This window comes from Tamandua tetradactyla, chromosome 17 (genome assembly GCF_023851605.1).
Source record: "Tamandua tetradactyla isolate mTamTet1 chromosome 17, mTamTet1.pri, whole genome shotgun sequence".
Classification (NCBI taxonomy): Eukaryota; Metazoa; Chordata; class Mammalia; order Pilosa; family Myrmecophagidae; genus Tamandua; species Tamandua tetradactyla.
In genome coordinates, this window is record NC_135343.1 from 44,863,482 (window position 1) to 44,880,880 (window position 17,399).

General features: G+C 53.7%; 1 protein-coding gene across 24 annotated transcripts in view; it reads left to right on the forward strand.

Annotated features, from left to right (window-relative positions):
* The window catches only part of DYSF (dysferlin), a 227,496-nt gene that overhangs the window by 37,106 nt on the left and 172,991 nt on the right, over positions 1–17,399 (forward strand). For 13 of the 24 annotated variants that reach the window (XM_077134524.1, XM_077134534.1, XM_077134529.1 and 10 more), the window contains exons 4-9: positions 2,491–2,596; positions 12,866–12,980; positions 14,219–14,311; positions 14,660–14,865; positions 16,204–16,332; positions 16,636–16,698. In XM_077134524.1, the coding sequence (XP_076990639.1) occupies positions 2,491–2,596; positions 12,866–12,980; positions 14,219–14,311; positions 14,660–14,865; positions 16,204–16,332; positions 16,636–16,698 (712 nt within the window). The remainder of the gene's footprint in view (positions 1–2,490; positions 2,597–12,865; positions 12,981–14,218; positions 14,312–14,659; positions 14,866–16,203; positions 16,333–16,635; positions 16,699–17,399) is intronic. The other 11 variants (XM_077134531.1, XM_077134536.1, XM_077134543.1 and 8 more) reach the window with 1 other exon arrangement.

Genomic DNA, 17,399 nt, shown 5'->3' on the forward strand with positions numbered 1-17,399 from the left:
CTGCTCAGAACAACTGTCCCCAAGGCCTGTGTCACAGCCCAGAAATACCTTTAAGGAAATAACAAGAAGTCAATCATCAGATTGGAGGTGCCTGGGCTGGCAGGGGTGGGGCTGGCGCTTCCTTCTGCATTTCCCCCCATTGTTCCCTGTCCCACTTCCGGGAATTCTCCTGGGCCTCGGCTGGGAATGCTGGGAGGGGGAGGAGGAGGAGGAGGAGGCAGCGGCCGCCGCCTGGTTTCTATCAGTACCCTCTGGCCTGGCCTCTTTGGCTCCCAAGCTGGCGCTTGGGCTGCCTTGTACAGCTGTCTGGATGACTGGTCCTGCTGTCCCCTCTGGTCCCCACTGCCCCGGCCCTGCCTCCCCACCCCCTAGTTAGAAGCCTTTGAGAGCTGGGGACTTGCCTCTGGGAATATGGAGACGAGAGTCTCAGGCCTGGTCCTGCCGTTGGCTTGTGGCCCCAGTTTTCCAAAGAAGGACAGGTGCTCTGATCTCTGATGTTGCTTGGATTCTTGGCTTTCTGGTCCTTTTGATTTTGTCTGGCTTCTGAGGACACAATTCAGTCAACACCCTGGTGACAGGTGGCTCCCTGGGTGGGACCCTGCTCTGGGCCCTGGAATGGAGACATGGGGGTCCCCCTGACCCCAGGGGCCCTGGCTGTGTCGGCTGCTGGACCAAGCCTGCTGCATGCCGCCAGTGGACAGAACACGAGTCAGCCCCAACTCTAGAAAATAGGACACCTGGGGTGAATATTAGTGCACATGTCTCCCTTTACCCCTCCCTTAAAAATCGTTAGACAAATTGATCTTGAGCACGTCACACTTATTCGCTGCTAGCCAGGGAAGCTGCAAGGTGACATCAAGAGTGCTGGTTCCAAGCAGGATGGAAACCCGGGACTTTTAGAATCACGAAGCTGACATGAGCAGTTGTGTTGGCAGTTTCAATTCACAGGGTTGTAAAAACCCATATTCAAATCAGCGGTCACAGCAGAAGGGTGGTCCCAGATGACAAGTGCATTGCTTATGAACCGGGGAAAAAGTTAAGAAGCAAATAGGGGCGCACCCGTGGCCGTGAACTGGACCAACAAGGCTTCGTGCCAGCATGATGTGCCACATGGACCTGTGTCCCGGGAGGCAGGCAGCCCAGGAGGCAGGCCCTGGGTGACAGTTCCTAACTGACATAGGCTGCTCGTGGCCCCTGCTCTTTCCTGGCCGCTGCAGGGGGGCTGAATGCAGTCTGCCCGTTTCTTAGTTTAGGGAGCATGCTTTGAAGGGTCCCCTTGCTGGTCATCTCATGGGTTCCCCCTTTCCTGGGAGCTTCTCTGCTCACAGACCCTCCCGTCAGAGTGCACTGGGGTGTGTGGGGGGTGGAGGGCCTCTCTGGGGAGTGGGGCAGGGCTCCCTGGCCCCCGTGTTCTTTCTCACACTGGGTCCCGGCAAACCAGCGGGCGTCTTTGTTTTTCATTTATAATCACTGTTGGCTGCGTGCTGGGGAACCTTGTGGTGCTGACGGCCCGGCCCGTGTAGACGGCCCGGCCCGTGTAGACGTCCATCACAGGAGCTGCTGGGGCTGGGGGCAGGGCGGGTCCGGCAGTGGACGTGCTGTCTGGCCCTCAGAAACGCTGAGTGGGTGGACTGTTGCAGTCTGAGGGGGAGGATGGCCCTTTAGTGGGAGCTCTGAGTCTGACGGGGAGGCAGGACTGCGCCCCTGGAGACCAGCAGGAGTGGGTGGAGGTAGAGGTGTCTCTGATCCGTCCCCTCACCCTGTCCTCTCCTCACGGGCATGGTGCCTGGGGCTGGCTGGGGCTAGGGGTGGTGCAGGGTCCCTGAGGGGTGGTGCAGGGTGCCTGAGGGGTGGTGCAGGGCCCCTGAGGGGTGGTGCAGGGCGCCTGAGGGGTGGTGCAGGGCCCCTGAGGGGTGGTGCGGAGCCCCTGAGGGGTGGTGCGGAGCCCCTGAGGGGTGGTGCGGAGCCCCTGAGGGGTGGTGCGGGGCCCCTGAGGGGTGGTGCGGAGCCCCTGAGGGGTGGTGCGGGGCCCCTGAGGGGTGGTGCAGGGTCCCTGAGGGGTGGTGCAGGGCCCCTGAGGGGTGGTGCGGGGCCCCTGAGGGGTGGTGCGGGGTCCCCGAGGGGTGGTGCGGGGCCCCCGAGGGGTGGTGCGGGGCCCCCGAGGGGTGGTGCGGGGCCCCCGAGGGGTGGTGCGGGGTCCCCGAGGGGTGGTGCGGGGTCCCCGAGGGGTGGTGCGGGGCCCCCGAGGGGTGGTGCGGGGTCCCTGAGGGGTGGTGCAGGGCCCCCGAGGGGTGGTGCAGGGCCCCTGAGGGGTGGTGCAGGGCCCCTGAGGGGTGGTGCGGAGCCCCTGAACAGAGCCCTTGAGGGGTCAGCCGCCTCGGGCTGCGGGGTCCGGGTACATCAGTTTCATCTCTGAGGTGAGGGTGCAGCAGGGAAGGAGCCAGGGAGCATTAGGCTATTTTCCTACATTCTCCTTTTCTCTCCTCCCAGGTTCCTGGGGGAAGCCAAGGTCCCGCTTCGGGAGGTCCTGGCCACCCCCAGTCTGTCTGCCAGCTTCAACGCCCCCCTGCTGGACACCAAGAAGCAGCCCACAGGGGTGAGTGTCCGTCGGCCCCTGTGTTAGGCCACCCTGTGCTCCGAGGGCCGTCCCTGGCTCTGCCTTTCTACCCCTAAAAGTGAGCGATGGTCCAGCCCCCAGGAAGCAACCCTGGCCCTCCTGAGACCCCAGCACCGCCTCTGCTGTCCCCACATCTCCAGGCCCCACCGCGGCTCGGCCTGACCCCAGGTCTTGTCCTCCCTGCCCTGGAGAGAGGTCCAATCCCCCAGCTTCCCTGACAGCCTTGGCTGTGGCCCCCTGAACCCCCTGGCAGGCCCCCTCACGGCCCACCCCCTTCTCCAGATTCACAGTATCTGAGTCCTGTGAATCACAGACCACGAGGGAGGGTGGACACCCCGCCTCCGCCCCCTGGGACCTGCGTTCTCCTCCCTCCCTCCCCCAGCCTTCCCGGTGCTCTCCCAGTTGAGGCAGACAATTCCCGGCCCTCTCCTCGGGCCTCCTGTTATTTTTAGTGAGCTAAATATACCACGAGGAGTTCTTTCTTCCTGGTCAGTAGAATTCCTGACCTTCCCTCTGGGTCAGTCCCACCCCCCAGGATGGACAACTATCGATTTGGAAATACTTCCTCCCCACAGCCAGGGTGGCCCTGAGTTCTTTCAGGCAGGATGTGTGTGTGTGTGTGTGTGTGTGTGTGTGTGTGTGTGTGTGTGGTCACGCCCCTCTGTTGGCTGGGGGTGTCAGGGAGTGGCCTGCCTGGGCACAGCCCTGAGTGGAGCCACACCTGGGTCCTGAGACCTGGAGAAAGGAGGTGACCCCCAAGTCACACGGGGACACGAATCAGGGCAGCACAGGGGTGCAAGGGCCTCGAGACTCCTGGCGCACAGTGCTCCTGACGCTGGAGTTTGCTCCTTTGGGCCTCTTTGGTGGGGCCGTTTCCTTGCTGGGACATGCCAGCTTCCCGGGAGGATCTCTTCCTTTTTGGACAGCACCCACTGTCCGCTAGGACATCCTGGCTCTGGGCAGCAGTCATGGAAACCCCTGCCCCATCACTCCCTGAATCCCGCTTGTCCCCCCCCTTGAGGTCCTCAGTTTCCTACTACTCAAGGAAGACTCAAGGCTTTCTGGAACAGCTTTCAGGGGATCCCAAATTGGGCAGCCCCTACCCGTGAAGGAGGGGAGCACCAGTGGAGGGTTACTGGCCCCTGGCAGCTGTGCCCTTGGGAGCTGCCCAGTCTGCCTGTGCATTGGCCCCAGTGCCTCCAAGAGAGGCTTCTCGCTCCCTTGCTGAGCGGCTCAAATATCTCTCCATCCCAGCCCGCTGTGCATCTGTGACTCTGGTGCCTCCCGCACCTGTTCCTCTCCAAGCTCAAAGGCCCTTCCTCTGCCAAGACAGAGCTGTTCACACCGCCTGTCCCGGGGGCTGAGTCAGGCTGGTGCCTCGTCTCTCCGTCATCCCCTCCTTATTCCCGTGCTCTGTCCGGACCGCGCTGTCTCAGCCCGAAGGTGGCATCTGGGGGAGGAGGGCTGTGTCCTTTCCCTCCAGGCTGAGCATGGGCTGGGAGACGTGGGGCCTCCCTCCCTGCTGCCCAGGAAGCAGCTCTGGCCTGAGGAGAGGGTCTAGGACCAGATTTAGACCCCAAGGTAGCACTAAGTCACAGTGCAGCCCAGGCAGGCCCCAAGTCCTCCTGGCTGGGGCTTCCCTCCTGGGACTTAGGGCTGGCTGCTCTGTGGTGGGGGGCGCAGGAGATGGGGAGGCATAGGGTTGGGGGGTTCCAGTCACTGAGAATTCTGCTCAGAAGCCAAGGATTCTCCCGGGTCATTCACCGAGGCCCGGTTTCTGGGCTGGGCTCATGGGGCATGCCAGGAGTCACCATTTGGTTGGGGCTTGGATTCCCTCTGAGGGCCAAAAGGACCTGGCAATGGAGTGATGGCGGTGAAGATGGGCCTTTTGGGAAGGACGGAGAGGAGGAGGAAGGGTTGGGCGGCTGGGAGACCCAAGTCCCTGCAGAGACACCAGGCTGGGCCACGAGCTGTGTGGAGATGCCAGCTCTACCCTCAGTGTCAGGACTGATGGGGAAGACCCTGGCCCCTGTCCTGGAGGAGCCTCCGGGCCCACGGAGGTGCTGGACACACATGGAGGCAAGAAACAAGATGCTCCGGTTACTAATGAAGGTGTGGATATACCCAGAGTCGGATCAGCAAAGTCTTATGTACTGGTGATAAGAACATAAGAAATTCAGTGGAGTGGGGTCCAGGTAGCCAGCAGGGCCTTGCCTCATGAGCGCAGGGGTGGGAGGCGGGCAGAAGATGCTCTGCACAAGCCGTGAGTTTCCTGCAAGGGTTCTGAAGATTCTTCCAACCACTGCTGCATCAACTCAGGGCCATGGCTTACCCTCGACTCGGTTCTAGAGATTTTCTAAGGGAAAGGCCTCACTTTAGGCAGGTCCATAATAGAGCTGGCCCACCCATTCATGAGGAATGTGTAGGGGGGAGGGGGGAGGGGGCTGGTCCAGGGTTTGGTATGGCTGGACTCAGTGTTGGAGAGCTGTGGCCCATGAGGCAAGTAGCAAGCAATGGCACTGAGCTGGTAGGATGTGCTGAAGGCCCCAGAGTCTGTCCGTGTATTCTTAGGCGCTCTTACGAGATTGAAGCATCTTACGAGATTGTCCTCTGTCTTTGCCTTGGGTTTCCTGGGCCCCCTTAGCCTGGAAGCCAGGCAGAGCCCTCCAGAGTTCTGCTGATGTTATTGACTGTGGACCCCATGATGGCAGACGTGGGTGGCTGAATTTGCTCTGAGCCTGGGTGACCCTGCTCTAGTGCAGCGTAAGCCTCGGCAGACGTGTGACGGGCCGTGGACGTCTTGTGGTAGAACAACCCCCTGGTGGTGCCAAGGTTGGAGACTGGAGGAACTGGGCTGTCAGGTGGGGCACCTTAATGTGAGGTCTTTGAAGAAGGCCCAGTGGGGGTTCTAGACCAAGGCCCTGCGGTCTGGGAGAGTGGGCGCTCACACATAGCCTGCAGGAGGGGTGCGGTCTGGAGAAGCGGACAGGGTATGTGTCGCGGTGAGAGGGTGAAGGCCTTGCTCTCTCCATTCCCAGCGGAGCTAGCAGCCTTCAGTAATAACCACCCCCTGTCCTGAAGCAGGGGTCCCTGGAGTCCATCCCTGGGTGGTGAGATGTGTTCTAGGTCCTGAGTGATGCTCTGCAGCTGCCAGAGATGCCCCCGTGACTCCTGATTTAGAAGGTGGACCTGACGTGGGGTTGTCAGCGTGGAGGGGTGGGGAGTAACTTACTGGTGCTGATGCTCAGGAAACCCAGGGAGGGTTGCCTGGGTGATCTCTGGGAATCTGGGCTGCCTCTCCTTCCTGATTTCTCATGGACTCCTGCCCCTGAACCCCTGTTCCAAGATGCTATCATCAAGGCCATGGTCTGGTACAATTATACTCCTGTGGCTCTGCCTCTCTACGGAGATGGTATGCGAGAAGCCCCAGGCGCGTGTGAGGCGCCTGGAGGCCGTGGGCACGCAGGGCAAACATGTAGCTGGTCCCAGCGTTGGGGATCCCCGTCACTAAGTGAAGAAGAACCTGGAGCCCCAAAAGGGCAGAAAAGCAGCCAAGGAGGAGGGCCCTCTTCAAAATTTTGCATAAATCTCCTTACCTCACTGGGGTCCACTCAGACCACTTGATTTAAATACTTCCCCCCCTCCCACTCTCTTGATCCTCTTACCTTGGGTTACTTTTTCTTTTCCTTCTAACATATTAAATATATGAAATCCATTTATTTCACTTCTTATTTATTGTCTGTCTCTTCCGCCAGGATGTCAGCTTCATGGGGGCGTCTGTTTTGTTCATGGGAATCTTGAACAGTGCTTGGCCCATAGCAGGTGCTTGATTAGAGTGAATAAATGAATTAATGAAAACATGGGTCAAACCAGATACGCCAACCAGGGCTCCATTTCCCATCCTTCTTCATGTGAGCCTGACTTGGGCTGAGCCGGGCACACGCCCCACATGGGGCCAACTTCGTGGGTAGTCAGTCACCAGGGCCCAGGGTTTGGTTTAATATGCATCTGTCACCATCTTGAAATGAATAATTTTTGAACAAGGGGCACCCGTATGTCCATTTTTCACTGGGCCTGCAAAATTATGTGGCTGGTCTTGATCCCAGGCTACTCCTGGAGGGGGGGAGTCCGCAGGAGTAGCGGTGGGTGAGTGGGTAGCTTTGTCTCTGCTGAGTGACATGTCTGTGGTTATAGTGGAAGCAGATTTCTCCAATCTTTTCTCATTTTTTATTTGGAAACAATTTAAGATTTACAGAAAAGTTGTAAGAATAGGACAAAGAATATTTCGTCCTGATCCATTTTTAAGTTGCCAGCCTGCTGGCCCATCATTTCAAACTGTAGAGTGTATTTTCTAAGATTAAGGGCATTCTCCTAAATAACCATATCACACTCTTCCAGATGAGGAACTTAACCTTGATACAATACTCTTGTCTAATCTGCAGACCTCCATTCAGGTTTCATCATTTTTTTTCAACAGTGTCCTTTATAACAAAAAGATCCAGCTGAGGATCATGCATTGCATTTAGTAGGCCTGTCTCTCCAGACTCCTTCTGTTGGAGATATTTTCTTGGTCTTTCTTTGACTTTCATAATCTTGTGACCTTGACTCATTTAGAAATACAGGCCAATTATTTTGTTAGATGCTCCCTCAATTTGGGTTTGCCTGTGGTTTCCTCGTGATTAGATTTGGGTGGTTTGCTCTGACACAAATTTAACACATGCAAGACTGTGTTGATGTCACTACATCCTTGCAGGGGGTACGACTTTGCTTTGTGTCATCTGATCCTGTGTTATTCACCTTGATCATCTGTTAAGGTAGCATCTGCTGGGCTTCTCCACTCTAAAGTAACTTTCACCCTTTCTAATCAGTAAGAGTTTTGTTGCGTTTGTAAGTATTCCTGTTCCTCATGTGCCTTTTATCCATGAATTTTAATATCCATTGTTGTTCCTTGGTTGGATTATTCATTATTTTTGATTGTTACTAAATGACGATGTTCTAAATCAAATTTTTTTGGTTGGTTGGCATCCCGCTGTAAGGAAATCTATTTATTATGTAATTAATATTTATTTATTTATTAATCAATATGGATGCATGTATTCCTATTTTAGTCAATGTTAAATGTTTAACTTGTTCCAGATTTTGCCAGTGGGGCTTCTGCATCCTTCTGACATCTATTCCTCGCTTTCTGGCACCAAAAGATGTTCCAGGCTCACGTTGTCCCTTCCCTGCCTTGGCCCTGGAACCAGTTATTTCTCTAAAGAGCCCAACCTGCTTTCTGATGAGGTGTTAAAAATGCTCCCCAGACCTGCTGAACTGGAATGTCCCAGGGAAGCTCTTTCCTCTTTGCCGGGTTGTCATTGCTTAGGATGCTGGCACCTCCTCTGGCTGCTTATGTGGCGACACCTGGTGGCGGTTTAGGGCCTTGTGGTGGTGGTTGAGGCAGTGCCTGGGATCCTGGATTTCAGGGGTCTCAGTCGCCCCCTTCCAGGGTCCAAGGGATGCTAAGCTGGCTCCGGCTCTGTCTCCTTCTTCAGGGCTCTGAGCCCCCGTCCTCCTGGCCTGGAGGGTTCAAGCCCAAGGTCTGGATTCATCTGCGACCTTCAGCCCTTCTATTCGGAACCATCGTTTCTCCAGGAGTTTCTGGGAAGCAGCCTGGCAGGGACTATCGATTTTCCCTTGGTGCCAACAGAATATTTACAAAGACATGAGAAACAAAAAGGGGTTTCAGCCCAAGGATATTAATTTTAGATTTAGCATGACAAAACATTTGTGAACATCCCTTGTATTACTCAGTAGAGACAGACAGCGAGTTGTGCGAGGGCCACTCACACGGATATTATGCAGGCATTAAAATGACGTTTATTAAGGGTTTGTCAAAATCTGGGGAGACGCTAATATTAAGTGAAAGAGTGTGAGCTAGTGTATTTTATATTCAACAGAGCTGGTCAATGATTGTGTGAAAAGATTGGAGGGAATGATATAAAAATGAACTTCGTGGAACTGGGGGCAATTGGCTTTCTTTATCATTATTTTCCTATTTAAGTTTTTGCAATATCCAAACTTTCTTCAGTAGAGCAATATATTACTTTGATTAAAAAAAATAAAATAGGAAAATAAGCCTGTCCCAGGAGGCTTGCCGGACCTATGTGGCTGTTGCCTGGCTCAGCCAGGTCCTCACTGCTCTAGGAGCTGCAAACCTGGGAAGCTTGCTGAAGCAGTACCTTTTTTTAAAAAAAATATTTTTAATGAGAAATCTTCACACACATACATTCCATGCAGGGTGTACAATCAATGGTTTATCACATAGTTGTGTATTCATCACCATGATCATTTTTTAGAACATTCACAGCACTCCAAAAAAATAATAATTATAAAATAAAAAGAGGGCGGGCCACAGTGGCTCAGCAGGCAAGGACGCTTGCCTGCCATGCCAGAGGAGCCGGGTTCGATTCCCGGTGCCTGCCCATGTAAAAAAAAAAAAAAAGTAGTATAAAATAAAAAGAAAAAAGAAAACGCTCATACATCCCTTACTCTCACCTCTCCCTCTTATTGACCATTAGTATTTCAATCTACCCAATTTATTTTACCCCTTGTTCCCATTATTATTTATTTATTTTTATCCATATTTTTTAACTCATTTTTTTTACCCTGGATAAAAGGGGTATCAGACACAAGATTTGTACAATCACAAATCACATTGTAAAAGTTATATCTTGAAAAAAAAGTTATATCTTTATGTAGTCGTCTTTAAGAATCAAGGCTACTGGAACACAGTTCAGCAGTTTCAGGTACTTCCCTCCAGCCACTCCATACACCATAAACTAAAAAGGGATATCTATGTAATGCATAAGAGTAACCTCCAGGATAACCTCTCAGCTTTGTTTGAAACCTTCCAGCCATTGAAACTTTATTTCGTCTCATTTCTGTCTTCCCCCTTTTGGTCAAGAAGGCTTTCTCAATCCCATGATGCCTGGTCCTGGCGAATCCTGGGAGTTCTGTCCCATGTTGCCAGGGAGATTTATACCCTGGGAGTCACGTCCCATGTAGGGGAGAGGACAGTGAGTTCACCTGCTGAGTTGGCTCCTAGAGAGAGACCACATCTAAGCAACAAAAGAGAGTTCTCTAGGGGTGACTCTTAGGCCTAATTTTAAGTAGGCTTAGCCTAACTTGCAGAAGTAAGTTCCATAGGGGCAAACCACAAGATCGACGGCTTGGCCTATTGATTTTGTTTTCCCCATCGTTTGCAAGAATATCGGAAATTCTCCAAATGGGGAAGTTGAATTTTCCCCCTTTCTCGACTGGCCATTTTTTTTGTTTCAGCACTTTGAATATGCCATCTAATGGTGTCTCACATCCACGGTTCTCGATGAGAAAGTGGCTCTTAATCTTGTTGAGGATTCCTTGTATGTGACACATTACTTCTCACTTGCAGCTTTCAGAATTCTCTCGCTGTCTTTAGCATTCAATGTTTTGATTGTAATATACCATAGTATATTAGCTAGGGTTCCCTAGAGAAACAGAATCAGCAGGAGATATCTGTAAATATAAGATTTATGAAAGTGTCTTACACAACCATGGGGATGTAAGAGTCCAAGATCTGTAGGGCAGGCCACGAGCTGGCAGCTCTGATGGAGGTCCTTGATGAACTCTCAGGTGAGGCTGGCTGGCTGCAGCAGGAAGAGTGATTGTCTCTTCTGAATCCTCCTTAAAAGCTTTCTGATGATTAGATTAAGCATCACTCATTGCAGAAGACACTCCTCTTCGCTGATTGCAAATGCAATCAGCTATGGATGCAGCCAACATGGTCATGATTTAAGTCCATGAATTGTCCTCATAGCAACAGACAAGCTAGTGCTTGCCCAACCAGACAACTGGGCACCACCACCTGGCCAAGTTGACACATGAACCTGATTGTGACACACGGTTTGGGTCTATTTGGCTTTATGCTGTTTGGAGGTTATTGAGCATCTTGGATGTAAGTGTTCATGACTCTCATGAAATTTGGGAAGTTTTCTGGCATTATTTATTTGCATATTCTCTCTGCTCCTTTCTCTCTTTTTCTTAAACTCCTGCAGTGCATATATTGATATGCTTGATGGTGTGCCACAGGTTCCTCAGGCTCTGTTCACTTTTCTTCATTCTTTTTTCTTTCTCCTCCTCAGACTGGATGATTTCAATGATCTTATCTTCAAGTACACTGATTTTTTCTTCTGCCAGTCTGAATCTACTGTTGAACCCCTCTAGGGAATTGTAAATTTCTGTTACTGTGGTCTTTAGCTCTGTTTGGTTCCTTTTCATAATTTCCATCTATTGATATTCTTTTTATGTTTGTTTCTGTTTGTTAAAGCTGCTGGAATGCAATATACCAGAAATGGGTTGGCTTTTTCAATGGGGGTTTATTAGTTTCAAATTTACAGTTTTAAGGCCATGAAAATGTACAAATTAAGGCATCAAGAGTAAGATCCTTTCTTGGAGGAAAGGCTGCTGGCATCTGGGTTCCTCTGTCACATGGGAAGGCACATGTCAGAGAGAATCTGCTGACCCTTTTCTCTGGGTTCTGGCTGCAATGGCCGTCTCCACAGTGTCTCTCAGCATTTCTTTCTGCCCATCAGTTTTGTCTTGAACATGTGCAAGTGGCCCTAGGAATTTCGCCATTCACCAGTACAAATGTACCCTCTTCCTTAGGAAATAGTTTCTTGACTGCCCTCACATTACCTTCTCTAGGGGAGCTCTCTGAGTGACACTTCTATATGCAGGGCAAATTCTGGCACAGCAAGACTGCGATGAGTGTCCTTGTTCAGTCCCTGAGGATGCCACCTGTCAGACTGTGCCAGAAATACCTGCCCCCAGGATGTGCATGAGTGTTTCTTTGCTCCTCCTAAAACCAGGACCAGGGACTCTCACTGGAGCACGGGTCCATTCTGTGCTGGGCTGGTGAGGGGCTGGGGCAGTGGCCAGACAGGGCGCCACGAAATCCTACTGCTTTTAAGATGCTTTTCTCTTGATTTGGCGCTTGCCCTGTGTATTAGTTAGGGTTCTCTAGAGAAACAGAATCAACAGGGAACGCTCGCAAATATAAAATTTTAGTGTCTCACAAGACTGCGGGAACGCAGGGTCCAAAATCCGCAGAGGAGGCTGTGAAGCCGACAACTCCGATGGAGGGTCTGGACGAACTCCACAGGAGAGGCTCACCAGCCGAAACAGGAAGAGCCTGCCTCTTCTGAATCCTCCTTGTAAGGCTTTCAGTGATTAGATTAGGCATCACTCATTGCAAAAGACACGCCCCTTTGGCTGATTACAAATGGAATCAGCTGTGGATGCAGCTGACATGATCATGATTTAATTCTATGAAATGTCCTCATCTCAACAGACAAGCCAGCACTTGCCCAACCACCACTTTGCCAAGTTGACACATGAACTTGACCATGACAGCCTGTTTGTGCAAACCTTTGACTGTTTCTGGAGCTTTGAGAAAAATGTTTTCTGCCAGCCCGTGCTGGTTGTCCAAAGCTACTGTTGGGGGACAGAGCCCTTTCATCTTTATCGGGCTGAACTGGCACCTTTTCTTCAGGCTCAGTTGCTCCTCTGAGCACTGCTGGTCCCATGGTGGGGGCCAGAGCAGGCTGGGAGCAGAAGGCAGCTGAGTCCTTTCCATCTGACTCGTGTCACTGGATACTGTCCTCTGGCTGGAGCAGCCTGGGGCTGAGGGATGGGGTAAGGGCTGCTTCTAGGAGGGAAGAGGATTCAGAGAGGTGAGCGGCACTCTGAGACCCTCTCAGTGTGAGCTGTGGCCTGAGCAGAGCAAAACTGTGTTCTCGGTGCTGAGAGCAGGGGAAGGCCCTTCGCTGAGCAGAGGGACCAAGGCAGACTTTTCCTCAAAGAGGGTTGAGAGTTTCAAAAATCCTGCAGGAGAGGTTGGATCTCTGATTCACCTCTAGACATTTACTGTACGGTCTATCGATGAATTTAATCCTCGTTTTGGCCTCAGGAGGATTGCTGTTAATACCCCCACTTTGCAGATGAGAAAAGTAGGGCACAGAGAGTTTACATATTGTGCCCAAGGTCACACAGCTCCTTAGTGGTGAGACTGAGATTCAAATCTGACTCAAGATTCTGTGCTCCTGACCCTGCTGCTCCCAGCCGGAGCCCCATTCCTTGGAGAGGGCTGCAGCCGACAGGGAGGATGCTGGAAGGCAGTGGTCCGAGGCCAGTGCACTAATCTGCTGTCCTCCACCCCATCTCTTCCAGGCCTCGCTGGTCCTGCAGGTGTCCTACACGCCACTCCCGGGAGCCGTGCCCCTGTTCCCGCCCCCTACCCCTCTGGAACCCTCCCCGACTCTGCCTGATCCGGATATGGTAGCTGGTGAGGAGCCCAGCCGTGGAACATGACCCTGGGAGTTGGGGGCTGCAGGGAGGCCTCCACCAGCCCTGGCTGCCTCCCCCAGGTTTCTCAGGCCCAGAGAAGAAAGGACGGGGGGTGGGTAGGGAGTCCCAAGAGCTGCCATCAAGGCAGAAAGGGGTGCCGTGCAGAAAGAAGGGGCAGGAGGCATGTCCCTTAGGAGCCCTGGGTTTTCGTATGAGGCTGCCCTCCCAGTCCCAGCTGTCCGGTTCCTGGCTGGGTTCTCTGCACTGGGCAGGCCCAAGGTGGCTGGGTGCTTTAGAAGACGTGTCTGGGCTGGAATGGGGTTTGTTCCAGATAATAACTGAGGCTCTACCCACTCCCTGAATCCTTCCCTACCCTTCACACTACATGGCTCTGGGCTCTGCACCCAGCAGAGCTTTGCAAAAAGGGCCCTTCGCTGAACACGGGTTCCAGACTTGCCTTTGACACCAAGTAGCTGTGTGACTTTTGGCCAGCTACTCTCCCTCTCTGGGCTGATGGTTTATTATCTGTAAAATGGAGAGATTGAATTAGCTAAGTTCAGAGGTTGCCTTTAGCTCTCTTCATTCACCTTGCCAAGTCATCTTGTCAAGTGAGGACACAGTCCACGGTGGTTTGGCCAGATGGGGACCTGGGCAGGGGGAGAAAGGCCACAAAGATGGGCCACTTGGGGACTTGCCACCATGAGAAACGTCACCTAGTTTCTCTTATGGTGAAGGGAACTGGAAGCAAACTCAGCAGTAAAACCCGACAGCTGCCCTTTGCCTGCCCAGGTGCCCGGCCCCATGGGAAGCTCTGTGGCTGGGAGGGAGGCAGAGGAGGCGCCATGTCCTTGGGGTCAGGACTGTTCAAGCTTAGAGATGGGGGAATTCAGTCTGGACGGGGGTAACCAAGAAATGCCAAGCTGGACAAGGGTTGGAACCAGTTGAGGGGAGGAGAAGGGGCATTCCTGATGGCAGAGTGTAGGGACGGTGGCAGCCCCCATGCTCAGGGGCCACCTTAAAGGGGGATCTCACGGAATCTGGAAGCTCTGGAGATGACCGATTCCCAGTCCTGCCTGGAAGGTCTGTCCACTGCCCCTGACAGACACGGCAGCTGTCTCTAAGCTTTGTGCCAGGTTGGGGCACGTGGGGAAAGCAGGGTGGAGGTGGGGGGGACACATTAGATTGGCCTTCCCGACTCCAGCTCCCCCCGCCCTTCCTGGGCTGTGCCCTGTCCAGGTGGGGGACAGAGCCAGGCTGAGACTTGGTCCCTGCTTAGTGACAGCACCATAGACACGAGGTACTCCGGAAAGAAGTGGCTGGCCCCCACCGGTGAGACTCGGGCCGGGGCTGTCTCCCCCCTCCCCGCTGTGACTGTCTCACTAGCTGCCTTTTCAGTTCTCTAGGGGTTCCAGGGGGGCCTGAGGGCTCATCCTGCAGTACCTGGGCAGCGAGGGGGGCTGGGGCCATTCTCTGTTCCTTCCTGTTGACTAACTGAACTGACAGCCTCAAGTCTCAGCTGCTCGAACCTGCTCTTCTGTCTACATCATTCATCCCAGTTCAGCCGGTGGGGAAGGGAGAAGGGGCAGGGGAGGCGGGTCAGCCATTTGCAGGCTCATCCGCCTGCAGGGTTGGGGGCTGCAGAGGGCCCCAGGCCTCATTAGCACCCTCCCCTCCCAGACACAGGTGGAGAGGAGGACACCGAGGACCAGGGGCTCACGGGAGATGAGGCAGAGCCATTCCTGGATCAGAGCGGAGCCCCAGGCCCTGGGGCTCCCACCACCCCGAGGAAGCCTCCTTCCCATCCTCCCCCCTACCACCCCGGGAGCAAAAGGAAGAGAAGTGCGTCCAGAAAGCTGCTGTCGGACAAGCCGCAGGACTTCCAGGTGAGGTGCTCGCTGGGTGCCCTCTCACCCTGCTCTGCTCCTCTGGTCAACCAGCAGCTGCTCATGTGAAGCTCCTGCCTCCGGAAGACGCTCTCGCGGGGGCTAAGGGGCCTCCCAGGCAGGAGTCTCTGCTTTCCCTGGACCCTGAGAAGGCGCTGAGCAGGGACATCACATCTTGGGGCCACAGAGCAGCCCAACCCAGCTCCACGGGTCTTGCTCTACAAAGAAAAGGTGAAAACAAACAAACAAACAAAACAAACAAAACAGGTGTGTGTGTGTGTCCCTGCAGAGAGACAGTGTATTTTGCTTCTTTTTTCCTCACCAGGGTTTGTCTGTCCTTCTCACTCCTTGCTACTCAAAGTCTGGTCCCTGCAGCCATGGCCTTGGCATCACCTGGAAGCTTATTAGAACTGCAGAGTCCCAGGGCCTACCTCAGACCCACGGAATCAAAATCTGCCTGTTAATAAAACCCCCAAATCTGGGAAGCTCCTCCTATCTCCAGTACCCCACTTATAACCCTGGGTTTTTCTGAAATGGACTTTGTTCAAGCACTTCATAGAATAAGAATATTAATATTAACCTTTTGACATATTTTTACCCAGAAATACATCCCTGTATTGCCTTTTAATTTTGGTTCTTTACATGTTCTTTTTCTTTTCTATAGGATTTCCCATTTTTAGTGAGTTTTAGTTCCTCAATACTGTTTTTAAGTTTAAAAATGCAAAACAAGTTTATTAAGTGCAACAAATCAGAAAAATATATTTCAACTCAAAGTCATGGTTATTTAAGTAAAACATCCTACAATACATTATATTTGCTCAGAGGGCAAAATTCTAACTTCCATCTATTATTTTTAAGACATAGTCTTACTGTTTTTTTTTCTCATTAGAAAAGTAATATATACTTATCGTAGAAAATTCAGCACCGACTGTGGTGTCACTTCACTCTGTAGATTTGACCTCTGAGGGAATAATCAGTAAAGAATGTTAAAGCTGCTTAAAAATGTCGCCCTGGTGGGTTCTGAGGGTGGGCTCCAGCAGCCGCCTAGCGAAGCGGAGCTGGGGGTGGTGTCCTGGGCCCGTGCTAGGAGCCTCCTCCGGGAGCCGGCGGTGCCCATACGGACCTATGGGATTTTCAGGTGAAAGGGACTTGGGGGAAATGTGATGGTTTCCTGATGCTCTAGCTGAAGCCTCTCCAGTGTCCCAAGACCTGCCAGCCGGCGGGGCGCAGAGTCCCGAGGCTCTGACCCTCTCGGGCCGGGAGGGGGAGTGGCTCTTTCCGTGCGCCCCTCCCCGCCCCGCCCGACTTCCTCCGGCTCACGCCCCTCCTGGCTTTCAGATCAGGGTCCAGGTGATTGAGGGGCGCCAGCTCCCGGGGGTGAACATCAGGCCTGTGGTCAAGGTCACGGCCGCCGGGCAGACCAAGCGGACGCGGATCCAGAAGGGCAACAGCCCGCTCTTCAACGAGGTGAGGGCCGCCGGCGAGACCCCCACCCGGCGAGGCCCTGGCTTGGGGTGGAGGGCTGCATCAGGCCCTTGTTCCTCCCTGCACCCCTGAGTCCGTCCCCCCGCCCCCGCCGCCCGCTCCGGGGCCCGGCACCCCCCACCCCCGTCCCCGTGGCCATGGCCCCCATGAGGGCAGGGGCGGAGCGCGCCAGAACGTCGGTGCCCAGAGCCCGGCAGGACCCCCGAGCCTGGGGTGGAGGGCCCGCCGTCTCCCGGGCTGCGGTCACCATGCGCTGCTCTGTCCCCCTCTCGCTCACCACGACAGACTCTTTTCTTCAACTTGTTCGACTCTCCCGCGGAGCTGTTTGACGAGCCCATCTTTATCACCGTAAGTCTGCAGGGTTGAAGAGTCTCCGGGGGCTGCGGGTCCGGGCACGCACTGGTGCGTGTGCCCTTGAGTGTGCCTGTATGTGAGTGTGTGCATGTCGCTGTGTGTGTGCATTTGTGTGTGCCTGTCTGTGTGCAGGTGTGCATGTGCACTCATGTGCGGGTGTGCCTGTCGGTGTGATGCGGGTGTGTGCGTGCCCGTCGGGGTGCACGCGCGTGTGTACTCGTGTGTGTGTGCGTGCACACGTGAGGTGAGGAACGTTGAGGTCGGGATGTGGGTGATCTGGAGCAACTTACAGTTAAGCTTTACTGGTCCCTGGACTGTCTAGAGCAGGGAGGCAGCAGCCACGTGGGGAGGCCCCGATGCCCAGCCTCCCCAGGGGCCTGAGGTCAGTGGCCACGTGGACTTTGGTTCACATCTTGTTTTATTTGCCCAGGTACCTTCTTCAGGCCAAAATTTACCTTCTCTGGGCTTCAGGCTTTTTTTTATTCCTGAAAGAAAGTACAATACGGAGGTTGGCAGTGTGGGCCCTGGCTGGTCCCACCTGTGCCACTTAGTAGCTGCATGACTGTAGGGTCCTGTGAGCTCTCCGTGCCTCTATTTCTCCATCTGTCAAGTGAGGATAACGGTAGTTCCTATGCGCAGACCTTAGGACTGTCTCTGGGCTGCAGTTAAGTGCTTGGTTCTCATTTTATGATGCT